This window comes from Tenrec ecaudatus, chromosome 8 (genome assembly GCF_050624435.1).
Source record: "Tenrec ecaudatus isolate mTenEca1 chromosome 8, mTenEca1.hap1, whole genome shotgun sequence".
In the NCBI taxonomy this organism is placed as follows: domain Eukaryota; kingdom Metazoa; phylum Chordata; class Mammalia; order Afrosoricida; family Tenrecidae; genus Tenrec; species Tenrec ecaudatus.
In genome coordinates, this window is record NC_134537.1 from 101233220 (window position 1) to 101259211 (window position 25992).

The 25992-nt window shown below is 54.2% G+C and overlaps 1 protein-coding gene across 1 annotated transcript in view; it reads right to left on the reverse strand.

The window, feature by feature from the left end:
• ADGRA2 (adhesion G protein-coupled receptor A2) overlaps window positions 1–25992 on the reverse strand; it is a 46641-nt gene that overhangs the window by 7209 nt on the left and 13440 nt on the right. The window contains exons 2-13 of the mRNA XM_075556699.1: window positions 19793–19864; window positions 8231–8302; window positions 7865–7936; window positions 7654–7725; window positions 7230–7393; window positions 6219–6432; window positions 4889–5053; window positions 4184–4382; window positions 3472–3621; window positions 3202–3363; window positions 1995–2219; window positions 1598–1814 (exon numbers count right to left, since the gene is read on the reverse strand). Of these exons, the coding sequence (XP_075412814.1) occupies window positions 1598–1814; window positions 1995–2219; window positions 3202–3363; window positions 3472–3621; window positions 4184–4382; window positions 4889–5053; window positions 6219–6432; window positions 7230–7393; window positions 7654–7725; window positions 7865–7936; window positions 8231–8302; window positions 19793–19864 (1784 nt within the window). The remainder of the gene's footprint in view (window positions 1–1597; window positions 1815–1994; window positions 2220–3201; window positions 3364–3471; window positions 3622–4183; window positions 4383–4888; window positions 5054–6218; window positions 6433–7229; window positions 7394–7653; window positions 7726–7864; window positions 7937–8230; window positions 8303–19792; window positions 19865–25992) is intronic.

Below are 25992 nucleotides of genomic sequence, written 5' to 3' on the forward strand. Positions count from 1 at the left end.
TGATCCCCCCCCCCCCCGCCGCGGTCCCCCAATGGCTGTGAGAACCTCAGCCTTCAGGACGACCCCGAGAGCAGAGGGACACACTGCTGTCTGGAAACCACTCTCAAAGGGAACGCAGCAGAGGGGAGATGGTGGGGATAAAAATTCAAAATCCCCCAAAAGGCCAGGCTTACTGGTCAGACAAGAGACTGGTGGAAGCGCGGAGCCTATGGGCCTCAGTCCCGCTTCAGGACTGAATTCACCCCTGAACTCAATTCCAGCTCAGTCATCGACTGCGGGGCACAAACACACCAGGGACGTTTGCACTCCTTAGAAGACTTGACCTTTTGAGACCAAAAGGGCAGTGTTTGCCCAAGGACGACATTCGGAAAGGCTAGGAAGAGAAAAGAATGGGAGCAAGAAACACAGGAAGGAAGCGGGGAGGTGACAGTGCATTGTGGGGACTGCATTCAAGGAGATGAAATAAAAGTGTGTGTGAACTGTGCCGAGTGGAAAACCGACTTACTCTATAAGCCTTCTTCCAACTCAGAAGAAAAAGTGAAAAATCAAACCAAAAAAAGATCTGCAGGCTTGGAAACCCAGTGGGGAAATTCTGCTCTGTCCCACAGGGCTGCCGTTAGTCAAGATGGATTCAGTGACAATGCGTTTGGTTGTGATTAGCCTGGTAACCGGTCTGGGACAAGACATTGTGAGTTAGATGGAGCGTGGGTGATGGGGTAGCTGCGTATGGGTGCAGGTGCGTCTGCCCTGTTTCCTATATGTCAGGTGGTGAGGCGCAGGTGAATGCCTCCTCCCTGCCCAGCATGGCTTTCCAGGGCCCTTGGTAACCTTCACAATGTGGGCCGTCCTTCTAGGTCCATCCAGGGCAGTCCCACCTTTGGCCACAGAGGCCAGAGCCTTTTTGGAACATACCTTGCCTGGGTTGCCGGTTCAGAAGCCTCTTATAGCATCTGTAAGGCTGCCCTGGGTGATTATTTCATTGCTCAGTGGTCAGCTCTGCGGGGAGCAGGGGTCACATGCTGTATTTCTTTAATTCATTACAGCACCAAACACCAGGCTGGGTTTCCCTCAGGCCCCCAGAATCACGGTGCTGGTGAATTGACCCTGTGTATCAAAATCCACTGCCATGGAGTCGATGCTGAGAGCGAACTTCTAGGACAGGACAGGACAGAAGCAGCCCTGCGAGTTCCCGAGACTATCGCTCTTGGTGAGTCTTTCTCCCCAGGGGCCGTGTCTAGCGGGGTAGAATTGTGCTTCGTGGGGGCTTTACACAACTGACTTATGTGCATGCAGGGAGAACAGGAAGGGAGATGGTATGTTTGGGAGGCAGTGAGTCAAAGGTGTGTGCTTAGCACCCTCTTGAAATGTAACAAATCTGGAATGTCAAATCGACTGGCTTTGACCTTCTGACCACATCCCTGCTGGGCCCACACCCACACCACCTTGGGAAATGGTAAGGGCACCCATCTCCACTGCTAACTCCACCAGGACAGCAGGGCCTGCGGTGGTGAAGGAAGGGCAGGGGGAAGGGGCACAGGGCAGAGTCTTGGGCGAGGGGAGATGCTGGGTGGTAGAGGGAGGGAGTCCAGCCCCTTACTGGTTCCGGCAAAGATGACGGGGGTGGCCACGCCGCGCCTCTTGCCAGACCCAGCAGCTCCGGGGCGGGAGGTGTTACTGTGGCTGCGGAAGAGGCGGCCGTTGCGGAAGACGAGCAGTTGCAGGGTGCAGTCTGGGGGCGTCGGGGGCGCCAGGGCAGCCGGAAGGGATGAGAACAGACTTGGGGGCAGCTGGATGGAGGCCAGGGCCACGCTGTTCTGGGGGGACATCAGAGTTCCTCAGAGACACCCAGGAACCCTTAGGTCTCTGATGTCTTCCTGTCCCCGCCTTTCCCCACCCCGTGTCCCGCTTATCTGAATCCTGCTTCCTCTACACCACCAGGCATGCGGACTGGGCACCTCCCCTGGGAGCCCCACACCTCCTCCCCCAGTGCCCACCTTGATGTGGAAGGAGGACAGGGAGACGTTGGGCCTCCCGGTGGTGCAGCGGAAGCGGAGATGCTGGTCAGCCAGGGGCTCTGGCTCAGGCGGGGGATTCTGGCCAGGGCTGCCCAGCCGGGCTGCGGGTGCCCCCAGCTCCCTCCTCTGGAAGGCCGTGCAGGTCAGGCCCACGTAGCTGTGTGGCTTGATGAGGTAGGCCTCCAGTGCCACATTCCTTGAGTTCTAGGGACAAGAGCTTGTCACCCCCTATCTCAGTGAGAGATAGGACAGCCCTCTTGGTCTCCTCCTGAGATGGTGCATTCCCTGCCAGCATGTCTGTTCAGGTGGTATCCCCTCCCCTTTGTGTCTCACTGCCCAGGGCAGCCCTGTGTCTGCCGCAGGGCCTTACTACCTTCTGCTGCCCCCTCCCTCAGTATGTTCCCTCGCCCTGTCATTGATCCTGCTTCCCTAGGAGCCCGGGCTAGTGTCTGTGGCCAACTAAGCTCCCAAGCAGGGATCTCTCTTACCTGCTTATCTCCTGAGGGAGAGGGCACACTACATCTTGTTTGTAGGAGGTGCCGACTACCCGTGCCCACCGAACGTGTCCCACTCTTCTCACGGAACAAAAGACTCGACAAGCCCCTCAACCGCAAGGGCTGCCTGCCTGCCCTCTCACGAGCCTTCCTCTGATCCCGTGCCCCCTCTTGGCCATCGCTCTTATTTCTTTCCCTCAGGCTTTCCCTTCAACAAAGGAGCCCTGTGGACACAATGGTCAAGCTCTTGGCTGCCAGCCAAAATGCCCAGGCTCAAACCCAGCAGCAAGCCGCTGGGAGGAAAGATGTGGCGATCTGTCCCAGTAAGGACTGCAGCCTGGGGAGCAGTGCAGGGCGGTGCTGCTCTGTCTCTCAGGGCTGCCGCGACGAGTCGACCAGCATGCCCTCAGCTCCATTCCTCACCACAGAGTTGTCTGCAGCTCCCCGGTGGCACAGAGCCCCTCTCCTTGGCTCTGCCGCAGATAACTGAAAAGCTGATCATGCACGACTCAGGGTCTAGAGTGTACCGTCCTGCTTGGGCTCATGGCAGGGCATACTGGGAGGGAGGCCTTGACCACATAGAGAGGGCAGTGTTTCCTTCTCCTGGATGGCGAGGGCTGGCTCTGCTGGGCTCTGCGTTCCCTCCCAGGGTTACGCCTCTCAGAGCTACCTCCCACCAGGACCCAGGTTACCACAGAGATGTGCTGAGCATGGGGGCTGAGCACGGCCCCCCCAATGCGCTCCAGGGCGCTCACGATGCCGCTGCAGGCCTTGTCCTCGCGCTGGGCCAGCCACAGCAGGTGCTCGTCCACCAGCATCAGGTTGCTGGCCATGTCCACCATCACCTCCACCAGCTGAGAGGGACAAGGGAGCCACTGACGCAGCGGCAGGGTCTGCGACCCCGGGGTCTGGGCACGAGGAAGCTCGGTCAGGTCACGCGGCACTTTCTAGTGAGACCTCACCTCTTTGATCTGGTCCACGTAACCCAAGAACTTCTGGATCATCTGAGCCACATAGACTACATCCATCATGTCCGAGAAGCTGGCGGCCTCGGCCGTGTACACACGCAGCTGGTGGGCCAGGGTCAGCGCGTTGGAGGCGTTGATAGGCATCTGGGGGTGGGGAGGAGAGTACGGGTGTCATCGCCCCCAGCACCATCTCTAGGAAGCCTCTCTCCTGCGGGCTGCAGCCCTGGGTGGCAGTGCCTGGGGGAGGGGATGGCACCACCAGCTGGGGTGACTCAGTGTCCAGGGCACATATAAGACAGGGAGCACTTGGTACACAACTGTAGGCTGCCCAAGCTGGCACCACTGGTCCAAGGACAGCGGGCTGCCTACTTCACCCACAGCCCCGCCCATAGTTTGCCCTTGACACGAGGTTAAGAAGCCTGGGGTTGGGGGGATATCGGATGGAGAGGCCAGATTCACCATGCTTTGCGTGTATGGCTTTGTAGGATCTGAGCCCCCTGCAGTGTTTGGGAGTGTGTGTGTGAGTGGTTGGGGGGGCAGAGAGAAGCTGGAGGAAAACACCCAGAGATGAAGTGCGGTGCCCTCCCCCTGGGGGCACCCGGGAGCCGTGCAGAAGCCTGGCAACTGGAGGTCAGCAGCTTCTTCCTTCCTGGCCCTGCCCCCCCTCCCCCCCCCCCGCTGGGCTCTTCCGCTCCTCCCTCCTCACCAGCACGAAGGTGTAGAGCACCCGGGTGATGTCGTTGGTATACAGGCAGTGCGAGTAGTCCCCGGGCTCCCAGCGGCCAGCCCGGTCACACCGGCGGGAGGCTCGGGTCCCAGGGGCGCCCCCGCTCAGGGGCACCGAGGTGAAGGGGTACTGCAGGCAGGACTGGTAGGCTGTGATGCCAGCCAGAGTTCGAGGCCACCTGGGGGCAGAATCCGGGAGGAGGGAGCAGATGACCCAGGAGCCTGTGGTGCCAGACCCCCTTGTGTCAAGGAGAGCGGGGCTGGGGGGGGGGGAGCTTGGGGGCGGGTCTGAGCGCCACTTCTAATTATGTCTGTTCGGACAGTTACGCTGTCATTGGTCGGTGGTGGTATGAGGGCTAGATTCAAGTCACTTAACCTCTCTGGGCCTTGCTGTCTTGGGAGGGAGAATAAACGCTTGCCCCACTGAACTTAAAGAGCCACAGGGACACTCGTGCGGGGGAGCTTTTGACGAGTGCAAGGTACCAGTATAAACAGTGTGCGGAACAGAGAGCTTTTCTACAGAAAGAAGCTGCCGCAGGACTCGGCTGATGGGCAGGAGAGGTGGGGGACCTGTTGCAGGTGGTCTCGGATGCAGCAGTAAGGGGGCTGCTGTGGGCAGCACTGAGGACAGAGAGAGGGGTGGGTGTGGGGCTCTGGGGAAGCCCTCTGCAGAGCAGACCCAAACCTGAAGTCCCCGCGGTTGTTGGCGACACGCTCTGCGGGGCAGTAGGAGGCCGAGGTCTCCAGAACCACTATCTCCACCTTCTTGCTGGCGTTGCCCTGGGCGGTGGCCACGGCACACTCCCATTCCCCCGAGGCCCACACGCCGATGTGAGACAGGGTCAGCTCGCTGGGGACGGAGAGGCAGATCGGTGAGGCCCCCTCAGGTCCAGCCCCCTCACCCTCCCTGAGAACCCCCAGAGGCCCAGGGCCAGCCCACTGTCAGGGGTCCCCGCTCTGGGGCAGGCTGGCTCCTAGCTTCCAGGTCCTGGGTGGCGGTGGTTAGATTGAGGGAGGGGTACAGATACGTGCTCTTTTATTGTGATTATGAAACTTGTTTTCTGCACTCGAATGACCCTGTCTTTCTTTTGGAGGTGAAGGAAGCCCGGTGGTACCATAGCTAGATGCTTGGGTGGACACCCCACCATGCCTGGTGGTTGGAATTTATAGGCACTCTGCCCTGGGAGAGACGACCGTCTGGGAAACCCTATGGGGCAGGCCTACTCTGTCCCCCATTGTTGTTATGAGTCCATTTTGATTTGATGGACCTGATGGAGCCCTGGTGGGGTCGTGTTACATGTTGAGTTGCAACCCACATGGTGGGCAGTTCAAAACCACCAGCCACTCTGAGGAGGAATGACAGGCTTTCAACTCCTGCAGACAGTTACAGTCTCGGAAAGCAGCAGGGGGGTCGCTATGAGGCAGCACAGACTTGATGGCAGTGAGTTGGGTGTTATTTTTAATGGCGATAGGTGTGGCTTTTTGTTTTTGTTTTGGAATGATGACAACATCATGAAGAGCATACCTCTCCTGCAGCTATCGCAAAGGTGAAATCTGATCACAGAGGTGAGCCCCATTATGTGCATGGTAAAACCCCCTAACCAAACCCCCTGCCACCCAGTCGATTCCCTCTCACAGGGGTCCTATAAGGCGGAGTAGAACTGCCCTGGGGGTGCTGAGGCTGTAAATCCTACTGGAGCAGAAAGCCTCATCTTTCTCCTGAGGAGCAGCTTGTGGGCCTTGAACCACAGACTTGTGGGTTAGCAGTCCAACACTTACCTGACAGCGCCGCCAGGGCTCCTTGGACAATGTGAAAGCACTAGAGCAGTATCACGTAGGATCGTTCCCCCCACCCTCCAGAACTTTCTATTCTCTGTCAGACCATTGATGACTCCGTGCTGGACTCTCATAAACATGCATCCACATGAACACGTGTCCAGGGGCACGCGTGGGCACAGCTCCTTTGGTGGGTGGGTGATGGGTGCTGTGGCCTGGGAAGGCAGCAGGGTCTGTACCTGGTGATGAAGGTGCAGTCGTGGACGAGGCTCTCCCCCAGGAGGACACCCGCCTGCTCGTCACCTTCCACGGGGTCCCGGTTGTGGTACCAGTGGATGCGCGTGTCGTTGCCCAGGTAGCTGGCAGAGCACTGGAAGGGCAGCCGGTCCCCCTGGAACACCACTTGGCGCAAGGATGGGATCAGGTGGTGTGTGTGCAGCTCCAGTGCGCCCTCTGCCCAGGAGAAATGGAGCAGTGAGACTGGGGTGCTATCCATGCCAGTGAGGAGCCAGGGGGCAGGGGCTGGTCCCTTTTCCCTCCATCCTGCAGCAGCCAGGAGAAGGGAAGGAGTCTCCAGAAGTGAGAGGGAGGAGAGGAGCCCGGGTGGGGTGGGGGGTGGTGTTTGACCAAAGGAAGAAATTGTTCCTTCTACAGCAGGCGTGGCACCCCAAGAGGTGGGACCTGATAGGGACATTAGCAAGGAGGACCAAGAGGAGTTCAGAAGAACTGGCCGGGTCGCAGTGAAACCTGAGGGGGAGACGCTGCCCTGGAGAGTACAGGCCGGCCGGCCAGGAACACTGGAGGCCAAGGCAGTGCTGGCTTGCCCACAGGGAAGGTAAGCACGGGCTTCATGTGCTTCCTTACTAGTCTACATTGGACAACTTTCAATTTTTCCCCATCACATCAAAGATTCTGCTTCTAACCTGGCTGGCATCGACTCTGTCCCAACCCCACAACACCTTCCTGCAGACCCCACGCCAATCTTCAAAGTTCCAGGCCTGGACAGGGACGGTAAGCATGGGCTTACTTGTGCTTACTTACCAATCTGTAGTAAGTAGCCAGAGATGTGGTGAGCACCATATGAAACTGTTCACTACAAATGAGCAAGTAAGCACAGATAAGTCCGCGCTTCCCTTGCTTATTGGGTAGCCCACCCGGGCTGAGTACATCGTGAGCAGGTGGGGCTGTGGGCTGCAGGGAGAGGCGGGATTTCCTGTCCTGTTGTCTGGAAGGAGGCAGCGCTCGCTCACCGCAGCGGAGCTGTGCCTCCCGGAGGCCGCCCAGGGCTTGGGCGTGCAGGGCCCTGGGGTAGGAGCAGAGTGTGCGCCCCGACAGCTGCAGGGAGTGATTCCGGGCCCAGGACAGGAGCCAGCGCAGGCGGCAATCACAGGTCAGAAACTCGGTGCCAAAGTCCCTGCAGAGGGCCGTGGGGTAGAGCAGAGCAGGTGTGGGCCCTGGAGAGGGGGCGAACGCAGGGGCTGGGCCGGACAGGGCTAACCTGGGTGCGTGTGCCCTTCCCCCACACCCACCCAGCAGCTGTGGGAAGTTAAAGATGGCATCTTTTCAGACCCTGTCTGTTCTGCCTACTCCCATGGGTGGCCAGATGCCTGCGTGCTCCCTGCTGGGCTAAGAACGGGCCAAAGGGCTGAGCCTTGGACTGGGAAAGATACTCACACAATCTTGAGGGCTGGCAGCTCGTCAAAGACCCCTGGCTGTAGATGGGAGAAGATGTTCCCTGATATGTTCCTGCGGGCGGCCAGGAGCAGAGAGGCAGGCTCTTAGGTCAGACAGGAGAGGAGTGGAGGGGGAGACCTGCACGGGTTTGTGCTCCCTTCTTCCGCCCAAGCCCCCCTTCCTTCGAGGTGAGCCCCCTCCCCTCACTCACAGTCGGAGAAGCCTGGGGAGGCCTTGGAAGGTCTCAGAAGTAAGGCAGCCAATCCGGTTGTTGGAGAGGTCTCTAGAGAGAGACAACCTCAGCAAGTCGGCCACAGGGTGACATGTGGCCCTGCCTGGGCGAGGGACACGCAGGGGGCTGGGGCTTGTGAGGCAAGTTGGGTGCAGAAAGAGATGGGGCAGGGCGGGTGCTCTCCTCCCACCCCAGCCAGCATCCAACTTGGGAAGGAGAGGTGGGGTGTGAATATTGGCTGCTGGCTCCTGGGATGGGGGGTAGGGGTGGGGGTGGAGGGGTCTGTCTCCAGGGATGCCAGGAGGGGCTGGGGAAAGGCAGTGAGGGGTCAGACTGGCCACTCACAAGCGCTTCAGCTCCCCCAGGCCCAGGAAGGCCCCCGGCTCCACCTTGCTGATGACGTTGTTCCTCAGGTCTCTGCAGGAGGCACAGAAGGGAGCCTGCACACCTGTCCTCTCCTCTCAGCAGGCACACTGTGCCTGGGAGGCAGGCCTTCTCATGGCCACCAGGAACAGTGGTGTCTGTGTTTAGGACTCAGAACTTAATCTCCTTCCGCCTCTCTTCTCTCCTCTGCACTGGATGGGAGATGGGATAGGAACCCTCCTCTCAGATAAGAAGGTCCCTACGTGTTGAGAACGGTTTGTACTCTGCCTCTGACCAAAAGGTTGGTGGTTCGAACCCATCCACTGACACTGGGGAAGGAAACGCCTGGCCCCTTGCTTCCATAAAGATTGCAGCCAAGGCTACCACACAGAGCAGCTCTGGAACGCAGCCGGCCACAAGAATGCTTCCGACAGGTCTCCTCAGCCTCCCTGAGGACCAGAAAGGGGGACTGGTGGGTCAGAGAAAAGTGAGAGAGGAAGTGGGCACCAGATGCTGGGATGGAAGGGCCTTGGGGTGGAAGTAAGGAGTGGAGTGGGCCCTGAACCAGGAGCCAGAAGGTCCTTTTTCCCCGTGTCCTTCCCCTCTGCGCTGCCTGAGTCGCTCACAGGGCTGCTGTGAGCCTCGCTTGGAAAATAAGTGTGTCCATCTCTGGTGAATTGCAATTCACAGGTAACCTCTTTGAAAGCAGGCTGGCCACGGGGCAGCCTTTTAACAGCCACTGATCCCTGCACATGTTTCCATTTGACAAATAAGGAAAGCCGGCTCAGCTTGAGAGCCGAGTGGACTCTGTTTCCATTTGACAAATAAGGAAAGCCGGCTCGGCTTGAGAGCCGAGTGGACTCTGACCTGGCTCCCTCTTCCTGGGCAGGGCTGTAAATCACCTGGTTCAAGCCCCTTGTTCTTCAGACAGACCCAGGGAGGGTGAAGGCTTGTTTAACATCCTAGCATCCGCAGGCCCACCTTTCTCCCTAGGGTCTCCCTGGAGCCCAGAGTGCTGAGGGATGTGAGGCTCCGGCTGCTCAATGAAGTGGCCTCTCTTTAGGGCTGCAGGAGCAGAGCCACATCCCCCACCCCCTCCAGGGCCCAGTGTAGACAAGTCCTTGTCCTCAGGCAACTCCTGTCTCTTCACCTGCCAAGCTACCAGGGCCCACACCTGCAGGGGCAGTGCTGAAGGGACAGCTCCACCCACTGGGGACCTACTAGGGCCCCAACCAATACCTGAGCCCCAGCCAGCTCTCCCTCCAGGTTGTGAGGCAAGAAGCACCTCTGACCAAGCGCTGAAGGGGCCCCCCTCACCCGCTATGCTGATGACCTGAAGAATCACTTGTTCCCTAACTCAAGGGCAACCTAGGGTTAGGACTTGCTCCCCGTCCTCCCAGCTCGCACCCCAGTGCCAGGAGGTTACCAGGGAGTCAGGGGGTGGGGGTGGAGAGGGGAGATTCTTGGAATAACCAACATGCCCAAAGGATCTGAGGCCCCTGTTGGGAAATTGACAGATTTGTTCCGCATCCCCACCCAGTCCAGACTCTGCTATGCCTGGCAAAGCCTCAGGGACCTCTTGGGATGCGGGATTACAGGCAGGAGGGAGTTAACAGAGCAAGCTGGCTCCCTGCTGTGGGGAGAGGAAGTGGGTGTCCGGGTTGGGGAGGTGCTGTCTCCACAGGAGGCCTGTTTGCACATAGCTTCAGTCCGGGGCCATAAACACATACAGAGAGAGAAAGAGAGAGAGACCTTGCTCAGGCTTGCCCAGGGCCAACAGTCCTCTTAGCTCCCTCTCCTCCCAAGGACTACTACTCTCCCCACCTCTGAATCTTCTTTTGCAGAAAGGGGGAGCCTCCAGGAAGGCCAGCTTTCCAGGGAAGGGATGGCATCAGACCCAGGCATCCTGGGAGGTACCCGGCGCTGTTACATGCCCAGAGCGTGTGGGCCAGTCTGCAGACCCCAGAAGCACACTCATTACATGCAGAATACAGACAGGACACAGGACAAGGGTCTTGCCTGCTCAGGGTAGTGCTTCCTGTCAGTCACCTCCCCCTTGGCTAACCAGACCCTGTCTACACTGCCCCACCCCCGTGCTGGTCTAGCAAGTGCCCCCTGGCCCCTGTTGGGGTCTGGCCATTCTCAGGACTCTGCCTCCCACCCCCATGCGGGGGACGGACAGACGGCAGAAGGAAACACATTCCTCATTGTGTCACTTCCCTTCATGGGCTGCCAAGGGGCCGAGGCCGCAGCCCCCCACCCCTTCCCTCTCCGCTCACTTGTGTTTATTCTCATTTCCTCCCCATCCCCCTCTCGAGCCCCCACCCCGCCTGCCCCACTGATGCTTTGCAGATGGAAGCAAGGAGGCTGTTGGGCCCAGCCCCTCTCCCTCCCTGCCCTCCATTTCCTGCAGCCTGAAGCCAGGCGGGGCCGCTGTGCCTCTGAGAGGCATTTTCTCCATGGTTCACACCCAGAGTGGCTTCAGAGGTGCCCTGCGCATCGCCCTGCCCTCAGGAGCCAAGCTGCTTGCCGGTCCCAGCCAGACCTGGGTCATCTCCTGAGGCAGCTGACCTCGGAGGGAGGCTGCTTCCTGGGCTGAGCAGCCCAGTGGCATCCTGACTTTTGGCAAGTGATATCTCCTGGTCCTTCACGGAAAGGAAGGCAGTTTTTAGCTGCACCCTGCTTAGCCATGAGAGGAAATGCTCCCATGGAATTTGAATATTGTCTAGACTGGGAAAGCCCTCACAGATAGGGGGTTGAGTCCTTGAGTGCCAGAGTCGGTTCAGAGTCACAGCAAACCCTTGAACAACTGACGGGACATGAGACACGGCCACTCCTGCACCATCCTCACACACATCACCACGTTTGAGCCACTGATCGACCATCTGTTCCACGACCCAAGGCAGAGTCGGCATGTCACAGGTTGTTAACGAGTCTTCCTCCAGTCCGGATGTCCTGCTCTTTTTAGGCAGTCCAGCTTCATGGATTATCTATGGAATGAGTAAGGATGGTGAAAGGATCCAGCCCCGACGCACACCTTTCCTGACCTTAAACCAGGCCGCACCCCTTCTTTCTGCTTGAATGATGGCCTCACAGCCTCTACACAGATTCCACACGAGCACAAAGAACTGTTCCGGAATGCTCATTCTTTGAAATGTTATCCGTAACTTGTGATGATCTAGACAGTTGGATGCTTTTGCATACTCTGAAACACAGGTAAACATTTTTGCAGTAAAGACACATCCAAGGTCAGCAGTGGGCATGTCCCCTTCTGGATCCAGTTTGAATTTATGTCCAATCCTCTTGATAGCCTGTTGGATCACCAAATATGGATCTGTTCCAGTTGGTTGGCCAGATAAGTACCTTTTCAATTTCTTAGTTTCCAGTGGTAATGCATCCGTTTCTAGAGCCTTGTCTTGCTCCACAGCCCTCAGGGCCACTTGGAGTTCTTTGTGTGTGTGTGGTGGTGGTGGTGCCGGTTTGGGGGGGGGGGGGAGTTGCATGAATTTAGTTCCAGCATTAAAAGGGGTCTAACTAGGCATTAAGAAATTAACTTTTTATTGTGAATTAGGCGAAGGTTTATGAAGCACATCATCAATTGTACAGTCCACATTTTGGTTCAAGTCATCCATTACAATCTCCTCAATATTCCATCACTCGTCTCTCTCCTTTGTTACATGTTTCCGTACCGCTGCTGTCTGAACTTGGGTAAATACTGTCCTTTTGATGGTAAATGATTGATGATTCTAATGTGAGGCTGACTGCAGTCCCAGGGTTGAAGATGACACAGGGCTGTAGCCTGAGGTTCTCCCCAGTCTCTGTCTGACCAGTACGCCTGGTCTCTGGGATGGTGAGCTCTGTTCCACACGTCCTTCCCACTCTACCCAGGACCTCCAGGGTGATCCCATTGAGAGCAGTGAGCAGCGGTTCTGGTCTCGGCATGTGGAGCCGGATGTCCGTGTGCTCCATTAACCCATTGATCAGTGGTTTCCATATGCCTCTGAATTTTCCTCACTCTATCTCCTTTGGACGGGGAGAGACTAATAGTTCACCTGAGATAGCCACGGACAAGTTCTAAAGACCCCAGTAGGATGGCAAACATTGTCTTTTTGAACTATGATACACCAATTGACTTCAGTGCCCCTCAAAATTGTGGTCCTGACAACTTGGACTTTTTTCTTCCTTCATTGCATACATTCTTAATCACATGCCACCTCTGGAAATGGTTGGACACAGCCCGATTCTTCTTGGTACAATGAATCGGTACATCTCTTTGGCATTCTTTGGATGCTCCTACCTTGTTTAACATTTTTCTAACAGAATCCTTCAATAGTACAACTCAAAGCTTGAACATTTTCTTCAATTCCTGCAGCTTAAGAAATGCCGGCCGTGCTCTCATCTTTCGCTTTCCTAACCCCAGGCCCCTGCGTTCTTCGTAAGGCTTTAATTTCCATCACTCCTTCCAGTCACGCTAGCTGCTCTGCGGTCAGAGCAAGTTTCGGCATCTCCTCTGCCATCCATTTTCTCCTCTCCTTTCGCCAAGGAACCCTGGTGGCATAGTGGTTACACGATGGGCTGCAGTCCACAAGGTCCACAGCTCGAACCCACCAGTCCCTCCTCAGGAGAAAGGTGGGGTTTCCTACTCCTGTGAGTGGTTACAGTCTTGGAAACCCACAGGGACAGTTCTTCCCTGTCCTATGGGGTAGTGATGAGTTGGCATCGACTTCATGGCAGTGAGTTTGGTTTGGCCTTTGGTTTGCTTTCTTCATCTAGTGTATCCTTGACATCATCTAGCAACTCATCTGGTCTGAGGTCATTAGTGTTCACGTTTATTCTTGATATGGTCTCTAAATGCCGGTGGGATAGATTCTATGTTGTACTTTGTTTCTTACAGACTTGTTTTAATTTTCTTCAGGTTCAACTTGAACTTATATATAGGAGCAGCTGATGGTCTATTCCATAGTTGGCTGTTGACCCTGTTCTGTTTCCCAATTAGCACATCCTTTTGAAAATATGAAGGCGCCATGGTGGTCGTGTGATTATGCATTGGGCTGCAATCTGAAAGGTCAGCAGTTCAAAACCACCAGCTGCCCTATGGGCAAAAGACGAGGCTTTCTATTCCCATAAAGAGTTATAGTCTCAGCCCCAAATAAAATGGTTTTAAAAGAAAAAAGAAGTTAATTAGTAAAAGTTCAATATATTTTATGTTATAAAAATAATATAAGATGACCGTAAAAAAAAATTAAAGTCTTGGAAACTCCCAGGGGCCATTCTGCCCTGCCCTATAGAGTCGCCCGCCGTGAGTTTGTTTTGTTTTGGAAGATATACGGAGGCTATGGCTGCTTGTCTTAGAAAAATGCCCCGCACCCAGAGGGTCCGTGAACCCAAGGTGAGAAGCTGCAGTACAGACTCTCCAACCTGACCCTTCCTTCCCTCTGAGGTGAAGGCGCATAAGTGAAAGCAGTCTGGGGGGTGGGGGGTGGACACAAGGGCGCTGCCCTCCCTCTGTCCCCACAGAGCCTGTTTTGGGAACCTGGTGAGAGTGCAGGGTGGGGGTGGAGCCCCTCATAAGCAACCCAACAGGCCCCCCTCCCCCGGGGCTCCCCTCCTCCCAGCCCCACTCCATGACAATCTGGTGGGCCATGAGAAACTGGCAGGTGGTGGGAGTTCCCGAGAGCCAGGCTCTTGCCTTTCATATCGGGGCGCCCTGCGTCCTTCTCTGAAGAAACCCAGGAAGCTGCGTGCCTAGGCTCGTGTCAGGGCCGTGCCACAGTGAGCCCAGCACCCAGCTGGACCTCACAGCGATCTCAAGCGTTTGTGCTGGACGACAGCACCAGGAGAGTGAACAAAGACAACCTACCCAGTGACACAAAGCCCGAGAGGGCTTGAAGTCGTTCGGGGAAGCTGTGTAACGCCTTTGTTCCACACATTGCTTGAAGTCCCCTTGTCCACCCTAGAGAACGGTGTCCAGTAAGAAGCCGTCGTTGATGGTTCAGAGCAGCATGACTTCCTATAGCTAAAAGTCGAAGCAGCCCAAATGGCCATGAGCTGATGAGTGGGTAATCAAAATGGGCGATACTCCTGCCAACTGGCTATTATTTGGCCTCAAACAAGAATAAAGTGCTGAACTTTGCGACGGCATGGACGAACCTCAGAAACGACATGTGCAGTGAAAGATCCAGGTACCCTAAACGACAGATTGCACGTACCATTTATATGAAATACTCAGAATAAGCAAATCCGGAGAGACAGAAGTAAATTCGTGGTTGCTTAGGGCTGGGAGTGGGACAGAGGGATGGGGGGGAGTAACTGCTAATAAGCTAAATTTTCTTGTTGGGATGGTAAAAACGAATGTTCTAAAATTAGATTATGGCGATGGTTGCACAACTCGGTAAATCTACTGAAACCCACTGAATTGTACGCTTTAAGTGGGTAAGCCTTATGGTATGTAAATTATATTCAATAAAACTGTTTTAAAAAGAGTGGCTATCTGAGATGTAAGACAGCATGTGCCAGTGGGAGAGGGAGTTTTTGTATGTGTGTTTGAGAGAGACTGTGTGTGTGTGTGGGGAAGGGGGGTGTTTGGGGAAGAGGGTGTGTATGTGACAGTTTGTATGTGAGTGTGTGTGTGTATGTGAGGGTGAGAGAGGGACTGTGTGTGTCTGTGAGAGGGGGTGTTTGGGGAAGAGGGTATGCATGTGACAGTGTGTGTGTGTGTGTGTGTGTGTGAGAGAGAGAGAGAGAGCGCGTTTGTGTCACCGTGTTCTGATAGGGTGGGGTGACACAAAGTTGGCTGTCTCTGGCCCCCACAGACCTCCCTGCTTGTGGGTTTCAGGACCAAATGATAGGTTCTCAAGCCACAGAGCTGCTTTCCCTGGGCCCTCCAGGACCTTCCAGGGTTCACTAGAAAGTGGGGGCTGACTGAGAACCGGGCCAGAACACCACCCACCGCAGGTAGAGAAATGTTGGTGGCTGGGGGAGAGGGAGAGAGAGGTTCTGGCCGCAAGGGGAAAGCCCAGGGGAGGCCGAGCCTCCCTCTCCACCCTGCATGCCTCTTGTCTAGGACATCATCTGAACTCCAGCTGGCTGTCACCACGCCCATGCCAACTCAGGGGGCAGGGCAACTCCTCCTCACGGGAGGAGGAAGCCTCCCCTTGCTCCCAGATGGCATCCAACAGGTATTTACTGAGCACCTACACTGTACCTGACTGACACGGGGCCACACTGGCTGGTTCTATCAGCCTCCCTTCCCGGGGCCCTCAGCTGCGGGAGGCTTCTCGGCCACATTCCTCCTGAGTGTTGGAGGAGATGGAAGGAGGGGAGGGACGCAGCCCAGGGGCCCCGCCTCCAGATTAATGGAAACCACCTGGCCCTAGTGCCTACTCCACCCTAGGCCCCCACTTTGCCATCATTCCCAAGGGCATCTGCTTCTAATGAGTGCCCGGTACCCGCTGCATACCAGCCCCCGGGGCTCATTAATCTCATTAGGCAATGACAAATCATCCTGGGGCTGACCAGGTTCCCCTCCCCCAGCCTTTGCCTAGGCTATCCCACAGGGGGTGGGGGACCTCTACGCAGCAGATCCACATTCTCCCCTGCATGCTGAGCCAGGCGCTCTCTGCCTCTAGGAGGGGCTGCCCACCCTGCAGTCTGCTCCACCCCTTTCCAGCAGGGTCGGGGTGTTTGGAGTCCTGCTGAAGTCCCCTCTATGTGTGCAGTGGCATGGTGGACAGAGATGTGAGCAGGCCTACAGGGCCCAGAAGAATGAGGCCTTGAGCATTTTCAGCCCTTACATCTGGACGGACAACTGCCCGAGATGAGGCAACTCTTTGCCAATAAAGGGCAGCCAGGTGAACATCTTGGAGCGAGGGATGATTGCCCTTTGCTGAAAGCCCATGCCATCCCTCTGGCTCTCCATAGATGAGCTCATTCGGTCTCAGAACAGCCTGATTCCCCTTTTCAGGTGAGATACCTGAGGCTCGGTGAGGCACCCAGAAGGCCAACAGGGCTAAGTCAGGATGCAAAGCCAGGTCTCTTTGGACTCGAGCTCCTGGGCTCTTTCTTCCCAGCCCTGTCCTAACGGGAGTCTTTCTTCTGGGCAGAAGCAGGCTGTGCCATGCCAAGGGCGATGGGATACATGGGGGACAGTGGGGGGAGGAACGTGGTGGGGGCACTCTGAGACATGGTGCCACCTTGTCTGGGCCTTGCTGTGCACTCCCTTCTTTGGGTTAGCCGTGAACTAGATCAGATTTTCCAGCCCCCCTTCCTATGAGGCTGACCGAGCATCACCAAGTGTGTGCCTGCTCCAGGCCCTTCAGGAGCACGGCTGAGGCACTGCCCACTTGGCATCCACTCTGAGCGCCCCACCCCCGCCCCACCCCCATGCCCTAGTAGAAGTGCGTGTCCACCATTTTGCCCACCCTGCTGACCCCTCAGGACCCCCACACTGCAAAATGAGGACCCCGCAGACCCACTTCCCACCCTGGGTCAGTCAGTCCGCCCCTCCGTAGACACATTTGCACTGTACCAATTCTGAGAGGCCAAGGGAAGCAATGCAGGCTTCCTCCTGGAGCCCCCTACTCCAGACACACACGCACACACACACGAAGCCCTATCATTGCCCTTAATAGGGTAGGCCCCAACCCTCCCACGGGATTTGCTGCTTGTAGATCGTGGGATGTTAAGCTGCCATGGCCTCAGCTGCCCAAGTCTAGACATCTGATTCTGAGGAGACAGAGAGATCAGTGTTTCCTGAGCACCAACTACATGCCAGGCCGCGGCGTCTTATTTGGGATGAATAGACCCACAGTCTAAGGGTCATCTGGTCCACTGGCTCCCAACCCTCATGAGCCTGAGAACTGCCTGCATACCTTGTGAAAAAATTCCCGGGTGACCCAGGAACGACAGGACTTCAGAGCCCTCCAGCTGGGAGAGTGGTGAGCAGCCGCGTGGGACACCCTGTGCTCCTCCATACACAGGTGCCATCTCTGGCCAGCACAGCCCATGCCTCTGCCCTGCAGGTCTCCCCACCTTTGCAAGGCCACTCCCCATCTTTCTGGTTCTTGGTTTGCCTTCTCACAAGGCACACATCAAGGGCCATAGAATGCTAAATCTGAAGGCACCTTACAAATCCTCCACTTCACCTTCCTCCTGTTACAGATAGGGAGACAGAGGCCCCAGACCTGGGCACCTGGCCCTGGAATTTTACACGGCACATTCGATCCACAAGCAACAGGGTCTCCCCAGATGGTCCCATGCCATCAACCACGTCCTTCACTGCCCACCATTGTTCTCATTCATTGTCTGCTTGGGACACTTCCAGTTCTGTGGGGTTTGAAGGGCTGTGTTTGCGAAGTCGTTCCCTGAGCTTTCTTCCAAGGCACCTCTGGCTGAACTCAAATCCCTAACCTTTGGGTTAGGAGCCAGGCTGGCTAGCTGTTGGCACGGCCCAGCGATTCCCATCTCCAATTACTCTGATTGTTCTCCCAGCTTTGTCTGACGAGGAGTTGTGGGAAGGCAGCGCAGCGGTGGAAGCACTCGGCTTTCGACCCCACCAGCCGTTTGATGGGAAAAGTGATAGTTGGCATCCGTGAAGACTCAGTCTCAGGAAGCCCAGGGAGCAGTTAGCTCTGTCCTACAGGGTAGCAATGGGTTGGGGTCCGGGAGTACCGTGGGTCTGGTGGCAGCTATGGGGTCTCCCGTCACTCTCTGTGCTCGGGATGTAGCTGCTGTGGGGGTATGGTGGGGAGAGGAGCCGCTTCGAGATATTCGTGAGGGTCCGAAAGCTGGCTGGCTTGTGGCTGAGGAAGGAAGCAAGGAGGGCAGAGCCAGTAGGCCTTTGACAGATGGCAGCAAGTGGGTGCAGATGAGAAGGTGTTGGTGAGGTCCCCAGAGACTGGCCGCAGCCCACATGAAAGCAGGGAGAGCAACTGCGGGCGGTGACTGGGCCTCAGGGGCCAGGAAAGGCAGCTGTGGTTTGTCTTCCTTCAAAACAGCCCTGGAAGGAAGGAGCGCCTGGTTTTCTGCGGCTCCACACCCCACCAAGCCTGGGATCGAGCCCCGAATGCTGCCCTGCTCCTGGTAGGGGAAATCGGCCTCCCTACTTCTTCAAGTTTATGGTGGTGGAATAATTTGGCAAAAGATAGTGAGAATAGAATCAGTGTTTCGACATGATACATGTAGAAATGGCTGCATTATGGTATGGTGTATATTTTCACCACACACACCAAGCCAAACAAAACAAATGCTTCCCTATTTCTTGGCACTGGATGGACTTCTAAATAGCAGCTTGGAGGTGGCCCTTGTCTTCATTGAGGACCAGCTTCCAAGTAGCCAGTGAGAGGAAGCTGGTCACAGTGCGTGTCCAGCAGACCCAGAGCCCCTGGCTGCTGCACCCCAGAGACAGAGCAGCTCCTCTGCCCCACCTCTTGTTCCTTTGTCCTCCCCCGACTAAGCCAGTGAGGCCACCAAGCTCCCGTCATCATCCCAGAGGTCTGGGTGAGAAGATTTTCCTTCCACAGCTCTATGGGTATAACACAGGTCGCCTCATGAGATGGTTGAGAAGGCCAAAGAGCATGGAAAACGGATAATGCTTCCCTACTCCTCGAATGGGCCAGCCTGGAAACTTCCCGGCCGACTTCATAGTAATGCACCCACAGCATCGTGACAGGATGCTCTTGCTGGCCTCTACTGGCCATGAACTTCTGGCTCCTAAGAGCAGGTTTCACACCTTAGTCAAGTGCATTATTGAAATGAGTTTTTTGGGGGCCAAATGGCACTGGGGGCAGAGTGGGGGAGCAGTGGATCATAATTAGGGGCGGTTGGGATTGCTCATCAAGAAGTGAGTAGAGATGGGAAAGGGGTAGGGCCTGGGGGAGAGAGCGAGCATCAGACTCCTACGAGATAGGAAGCCTAGGCCTCTGTGGAGGGACAGAGCCTGGAAGCTAGTCCTAGAGGATGCAATCGGAGCTGGGAGCTTAGGGGTTGCCTTGCCCAGGGCCTGTGCACCCCGCCCTAGCCCTCTGTGCACAGGGCACTCTGGAGGAGAGCTGGGTGGCTGGGGGTTCCGTGTGCCCTTCACTGCCCAACACCACCAGGAGTTTCTCCTCCCTTACCTACCACACACTGGCCTCCACCCGACCTGGGGGCTCCCAAGGAGAAGACCCTTGAAGGCTGGCCAGGTGCTAGCACTTCCAAGTCCAAAAAGCTACTCTGTGCTGAGCCCCACGGAGACCTGGTGGGGAGACTTGGACTTGGTGGCTTTCCCCACCCGCAGGCCCCTCCTTTGGGCTCACACAGCTCTTTCATGTGGGCGCCCAGCTGGAAGGAGAAGAAAGCTCCAGCACAGCTAATTGCTCATTAAAGCGAGTTAATGAGCTGCCATTAGCCCCTTCCCTGCCTAAACCCTGCTTCAGCTCAGCTTAGCTGATGAAGGGTTGGTCTGGATGTCTGTCTGTGTGAGATCTCTCAGCCACCAGGGCTCCTCTTCATCCCGGATTGACCTTTCACCCAGGACGCCATCTCCCCACCTGCCTGAGTACTTACAACTTCTCCAGCTGCCACAGTCCCAGGAAGGATCCATTGCGGAGCCCTGTGATCTTGTTGTTGCTCAAGAGCCTGGAGGGATGGGGAGAACACAGGCCGGAGAAGGTGCCGTTATTCAAGGAGCCAGGCTCTTCCCAAGTGCCACCCTGCAGGCCAGGGAGTTGGGCGCTGTGTAAGAGGTGCCCCTGTCTGCTCCAGGAGATGGTAGGGAGGAGCCACAGAGCAGTCTAGGCAGACAGGTCACCTGCCTCAGTTTCCCCCAGCCTAGCTCTGAGCTGAGTAGGGAGTGAAATTGTGATGCTCCCTTTCTACCTGGGAACCACAGCGAAGACCCCACAGGGACCCCTTTATTCCCCCGCCCCAGCTCTGTCCTTGTACAGGCCCCCAGGCCTCTCCCAGAAAGTAGCAGAGAAGACAGATCTCTGGAGGGTGTGGTTGTGAGGTGCATTGGAGCTGGTTCCGGCCCATAGTGGCCTTCTACGCAGCAGAAGGAAACACTGGCTGGTCCTGCCTGGCCCTGCACCGTCCTCACAACTGTCCCTTCGCCTGAGCCCATTCTGGAAACACGGTGTCATTCCATCTCGGGCAGGGCCTTCTTTCTGACTGCCCCTCCACTTTCCCAGGCGCGTGTCCTTCTCCAGGGTGCTGGGGCACAGAGGTGGACACATCATTGGCTGAACTGCGTCAGGGCTCTGGCCGCAGATGGTACTGAAAGGCCTGCAGGTCTAGGGGCAGGTGGGAGGAGCTGCCCTTCTTTGGGGTCTCCATACTTTCTCCTTGGAGCCGAGGGCTTCGCTGGAAGGTGACCCCACATAGCTCCCCCAAGCCCCCAACTTAGTGGGCTACATCAGATCTTTGCTTCCTCAAGCCTGTCTACAGCTTTGGCAAGAAGCTGGTTGAACCTCGGCTCCCTCCCAGTTCTGTTGATTGATTTGTCTGTCTTTCAGGTAGGAGGGAAGAGGCCTCAAACCGACTAAGCCTCTCTGCCCACCCACTCAGCCTTTCGAGGTCCAACTCCCTGCTGGGAGGAGGGGAGGTCCAACCCCAAGGGGCTCATATCTCCAGTTAATTGCTTAGTCAAAGGCTTTAATGATTTTTTCAGTCCGAGCTGCCTGCCCTGAGCAGAGCAAAGGACTTCCCATCTTTTCTTGGCTTTGATGGGAGAATTGAGCTGGGAAGACCAGAAGTGCAGGCCCCTGGCCTGGCCCAGCCTGAGAAGAAGCTATGCAAAAGAGACCAGCCCCACCCCGCAATTCCACTCCGAAGCATGGTCCCCAAAGAGCTCAAAGTGGGCACTCAAACAGATACTTGTACACTGATGTTCATAACAGCCCTGCTCACGATGGGCCACGGACGGAGAGAAACCCAGTGTCCACCCAGAGATGAACAAATGGATACACAAGACGCAGAACGGAGACTGTATACAAGGGACTTCTCCTAGGCCACACAGAGAAATGAACTCCGGTTGCATGTTACAATTTGAATGAACGTTGAAAACATGAGGGTGCGTGAACTATGTCCGTCACAGAAGGACAAATTACTGTGTGCTCTCAATGATACAAATCACCTAGACGAGCGTGCCTAGAGACCCTTGGTTAGTAGTTACCAGGAGTGGAAGGCGGGAGCTAGGGGAGAGAATGTTTCAGCAGTGCCTTGTTCCTGTTTGGGCAGATGGAAACTATTGGGAGTGACTAGTCTTAGTGGGTGCCCAATATGGTGAATGGATTGGTGTTACTGAAGTGCACATTAAATGGAGTTAAAATGGCAAAATGTGTTACCACAAGAAGGGAAAAAAGACCTGTGCCAAGGCTTCCAGGGAGTGGGTGGGGCACCACCAAGACAGGCAGTAGGAGCACCAGGGATGCCAGACCTTCCAGCTCCTCCATCTTCAACACTCTTCAAGAGTCTTGTGGGAAACAGAGGGACCAGGATGGAGGCTGGAGTGGAAGGGGGACTCGGACTCTGGGTCAATGGGAAGAGGTAGAGACTTCACCTCCTTCCTCCCTTTCTCCCCCATTCAGTTAGACTCTTTCCTGTCCACTTTTCCTGCCTCTACCTAATGATCCCTTCAACAGTGGTATTTCACAGCGGGGCCGTGAGGGATTCAATGTGAGTGAGGGATTCAATGTGAGTTTCTATCATGCTACACACACACACACACACACACACACACACACACACATTTTCTTGAATCTCAACTATGTATCAGAGTCATCGTTGTAAAGGAGCAAGCTGCCACAGTGGTTAAACACACGACTGCGGCAGCTTGAACCCACCCGCGGGCCTGTGGCAGAAAGATGTGGCAGTGTGCTCACGTCAAAGACTGGAGACTCCGTGGGGCGGCTCTCTTTTGTCCCGTGGGCCACTGTGAGTCAGAATCCGTTCAATGGCAATGGGGTTTGTTTTTTAGTCACTGAGAAAAAGTAGAACCTTCATGAACTTGCTTATTCTCATTTTATGGCTTGAGGTGATTTTGTTTCACGGTATAAATGGCAAATCACCATCTTGTCAGCTTTTCGGGCCTGTAAAGCCTGTGATGGGCTGGGAAGACCACCTCAATGGCAATGACCTCTCAGTGATGTGTAGTACTTGACTTTAAGTTGACGTCCACTTTGTTCCGACCCCCATTTCATTCCATTCATCTCACATGGAGTTTGAGGCTTGGAGGCGGCTTTCGGAAGTCTGAGAAGGAGAGAAGACCTCCCCTCCCCCCAGTAGCCCTTGGATGGCCAGAGAGTATTCTCACATTGTAAGAGGAAGAAGGGGGGGTACTTGAACCCTCACTATCCAAGGGTCTCTCTCGGGAACTGATCTATCATGGGGGTTAGAAAAGGCTGGAAATGCTGATAAGGTAGGTGGGGTCCATTAGAGAAAAGACAGGGGTGTGGCCAGAGAAGAATGGGGCCCAGATTATCATAGCCCCGTTTATGAAGAGAGGAGGCTCAGAACATTAATTCGCAGGCTTAACTAATGTATGGACCCATGTCAGTGGATGAAGAAAGCAGTATCTTATTTTCTAGAAATAGGCCTGAAGTACAATATAGTCATATAATGAAATAATAATAATAAATATACTGAAACCATGATATGTGCCAAGACCTGGAAGAATATTAGTTGTTGTTTTTGTTGTTGTTTTTCTTTAATCATTTTATTAGGGGCTCACACAACTCTTATCACAACCCATACATACATCAATTGTGTAAAGCTCATTTGTACATTCATTGTCCTCATCATTCTCAAAACATTTGCTCTCCACTTAAGCACCTGGCATCAGTTCCTCATTTCCCCCTCCCTCCCCGCTCCCCCTCCCTCATGAGCCCTTGATAATTTATAAATTATTATTTTGTCATATCTTGCCCTGTCCAAGGTCTCCCTTCACCCACGTTTCTGTTGTCCGTCCCCAGGGAGGAGGTCACATGTAGATACTTGTAATCGGTTCCCCCTTTCCAACCCACCTTCCGTCTACACTCCCAGTATCGCCACTCACACCACTGGTGCTGAAGGGATCATCTGCCCTGGATTCCTTGTGTTTTCAGTTCCCATCTGTACCAGTGTACATCCTCTGGTCTAGCCAGATTTGTAAGATAGAATTGGGATCATGATTGTTGGCGGGGGAGGAAGCACTTAGGATCTAGAGGAAAGTTGTATGTTTCATTGTTGCTACATTGCACCTCGACTGGCTCATGACCCTTCCATAAGGGGATGTTCAATAGCTTACATATGGGCTTTGGGTCTCCACTCTGCACTCCCCCTCATTCACAAGGATATAATATTTTTGTTCTGATGATGCCTGATACCTGATCCCTTTGACACCTTGTGATCACACAGGCTGGTGTGCTTTTTCCATGTAGACTTTGTTGCTTCTGAAGGCTTGTTTACCTTCAAGCCTTTAAGACCCCAGATGCTATATCTCTTGATAGCCGGGCACCATCAGCTTTCTTCACCACATTTGCTTATGCAACCGCTTTGTCTTCAGTGATTGTGTAGGGAAGGTGAGCATCATGAAATGCCAGTTTAATAGAACAAATATTCTTGCATTGAGGGAGTACTTAAGTGGAGGCCCAATGTCCATTTGCTACCTTAATACTAAATCTATACATATATGCACATAGATCCATTTCCCCATCCTCATATATAAATATATTTACATATGTACATGCCTTTATTTAGACCTCTATAAATTCCCTGCTCATTAGTTCTTAATGAAAGCACTGAAGAAAAATGTCTGACCTCGGTTTGCAATATTTAAGGATTTGGGGGCAAAATAATGGAGCCCTGGTTGTATCTTGGTTGCATGTTGGGCTGATAACTTCAACAACAGCAGTTCAAAATCACCATCTGCTCCTCAGGAGAAAGAGGAGGCTTTCTACTCCTACCAGGAAAGACAGCCTCAGAGACTCACGGGGGGTCTACTCTGTCTTACAGGGTTGCTGTAATTTGGAAATGACTTGCTGGCAGTGAGTTTTTCCTTTTCTCCTTTTTATTTTTTAATGGGCAAAATATTAAATGATGCATGAAGCATAAAAAGAAGACAGCAGGAACATACAGACTCACTTTTCCAAAAGGAACTGGTCAACGTTATAGCATATGATCAAGAATGGATGGTATTGAAGGAAGAAAGCCCAGCTTTCCAGAAACTGATGGGAGACCAAGGGAAATGTTCTGGAAGCACTCACTTGTCTATGCCACGGTGATCCGACAGAATGCAGAACTGATCAAATAACACCAGTGTTACATGAAGGAAGATTATGCCAATGGTCATTTAAAAGTGGTGGCAGCAGTCCATCGACAAAGGGAGTGCCAGAAATCCAGAAGGATTTAGGAGAGAACTTAGAACAAGGGATATCATTGCTGACATTAGATGGGTCTATTTGAAAGCAGAAAATATCAGAAAGATGTTTACTTGTGTTCCAATGGCTATGCAAAGGCGTTTGCCTCTGTGGATTATAAAAAATTATGTTTAACATAGTGAAGCATGGGAATCACAGGATACTTAATTGTGCTCCTGAGGAAGCTGTACTTAAATAAGGGAAAGCTGCGTGGTTTAAATCCAGGGAAAGTCTGTGTCAGCGGGGTTGTCTCCGTTGACCACACTGATTCAGTCTGCATCTTGAACAAAGAATCCAAGAAGCTGGTATGCAGATGACCAACAGCCTGCGCTATGCAGATGAGACAAACTGGCTTGCTGCAAGTGAGGAGGACTTGAACTACTTACCTGTGAAGATCAAAAACTCCAGGCTTCAGTGGGGGTGGCTTCTCAACAAAAAACAAAACTCTCCCCAAATGGATCCGTAGACAACAATCAACAGAGAACATATTGAAATTGTCTAGGACTCCATTTTACTTGAATCCATAATCAACAACTAAGAAAGTAGCAGTCAAGAACTCAAAACAAGAGGAGGGGGGAGGGGAGTGAGGAGCTGATAACATTAATGACATGTAACCCCACTCGATGGGATCGACAGCAGAATTGTATGTGAATCGATTTATTGGATTGTGTAAGATGTGGCAAACAGACAAACAAAACAAAACTATTATAGAAAAACAGAATCAAAGACTAAGGGTTCCAGGGGGGTGGGGGAGGGAAGGGGTCCAGGAGAGCCGATCTCAAGGAGTTCAAGGAGAAAGAGAATGTTTTGAAACTGATGGTGGCAGCAATTGTACAATATGAGCCCCCAACAAAATGATTAAAATAAACTAAATCAAACAAGGTACTACACCAGGAAAATCTACTGAAAAAAAGTCATTTAAAAACAAAAAGTGATCTTGAGGACTCAGGTGCTGCTGACCCAACCATGGTGTTGTCAGTGGCCTCGTGTGCAGGTGAGAGCTGCACCAGGGACAAAGAAGACAGAGAAAGGAGTGATGCATTTCAGTGGTCGTGCTGGTGGGGAGTATTGATTACACGGACAACACTGTTTCGGAAGAAGTACAGCCAGAATGTTTGTGGGAGTTACATAATCTGGTGTCAATTTGGAACTGGAGAGGATGAAGAGTGAAAGGGTGGAGTCTAGTCTGTCAATTGGGTCATAGCCAATGAGGCCTCTGTGTGGGCGTGGCCTTCTCCTGAGAATTCTGGGAACGCCTGTAATTTCCTCCATGGAGGCAGGAGATACACTCTGTCTTGGCTCACAGAGACACTTAGAGACGCTTTACTGACAAGACACATGGCACTACGCCCTGGGAGCTGGAGAAGCCAC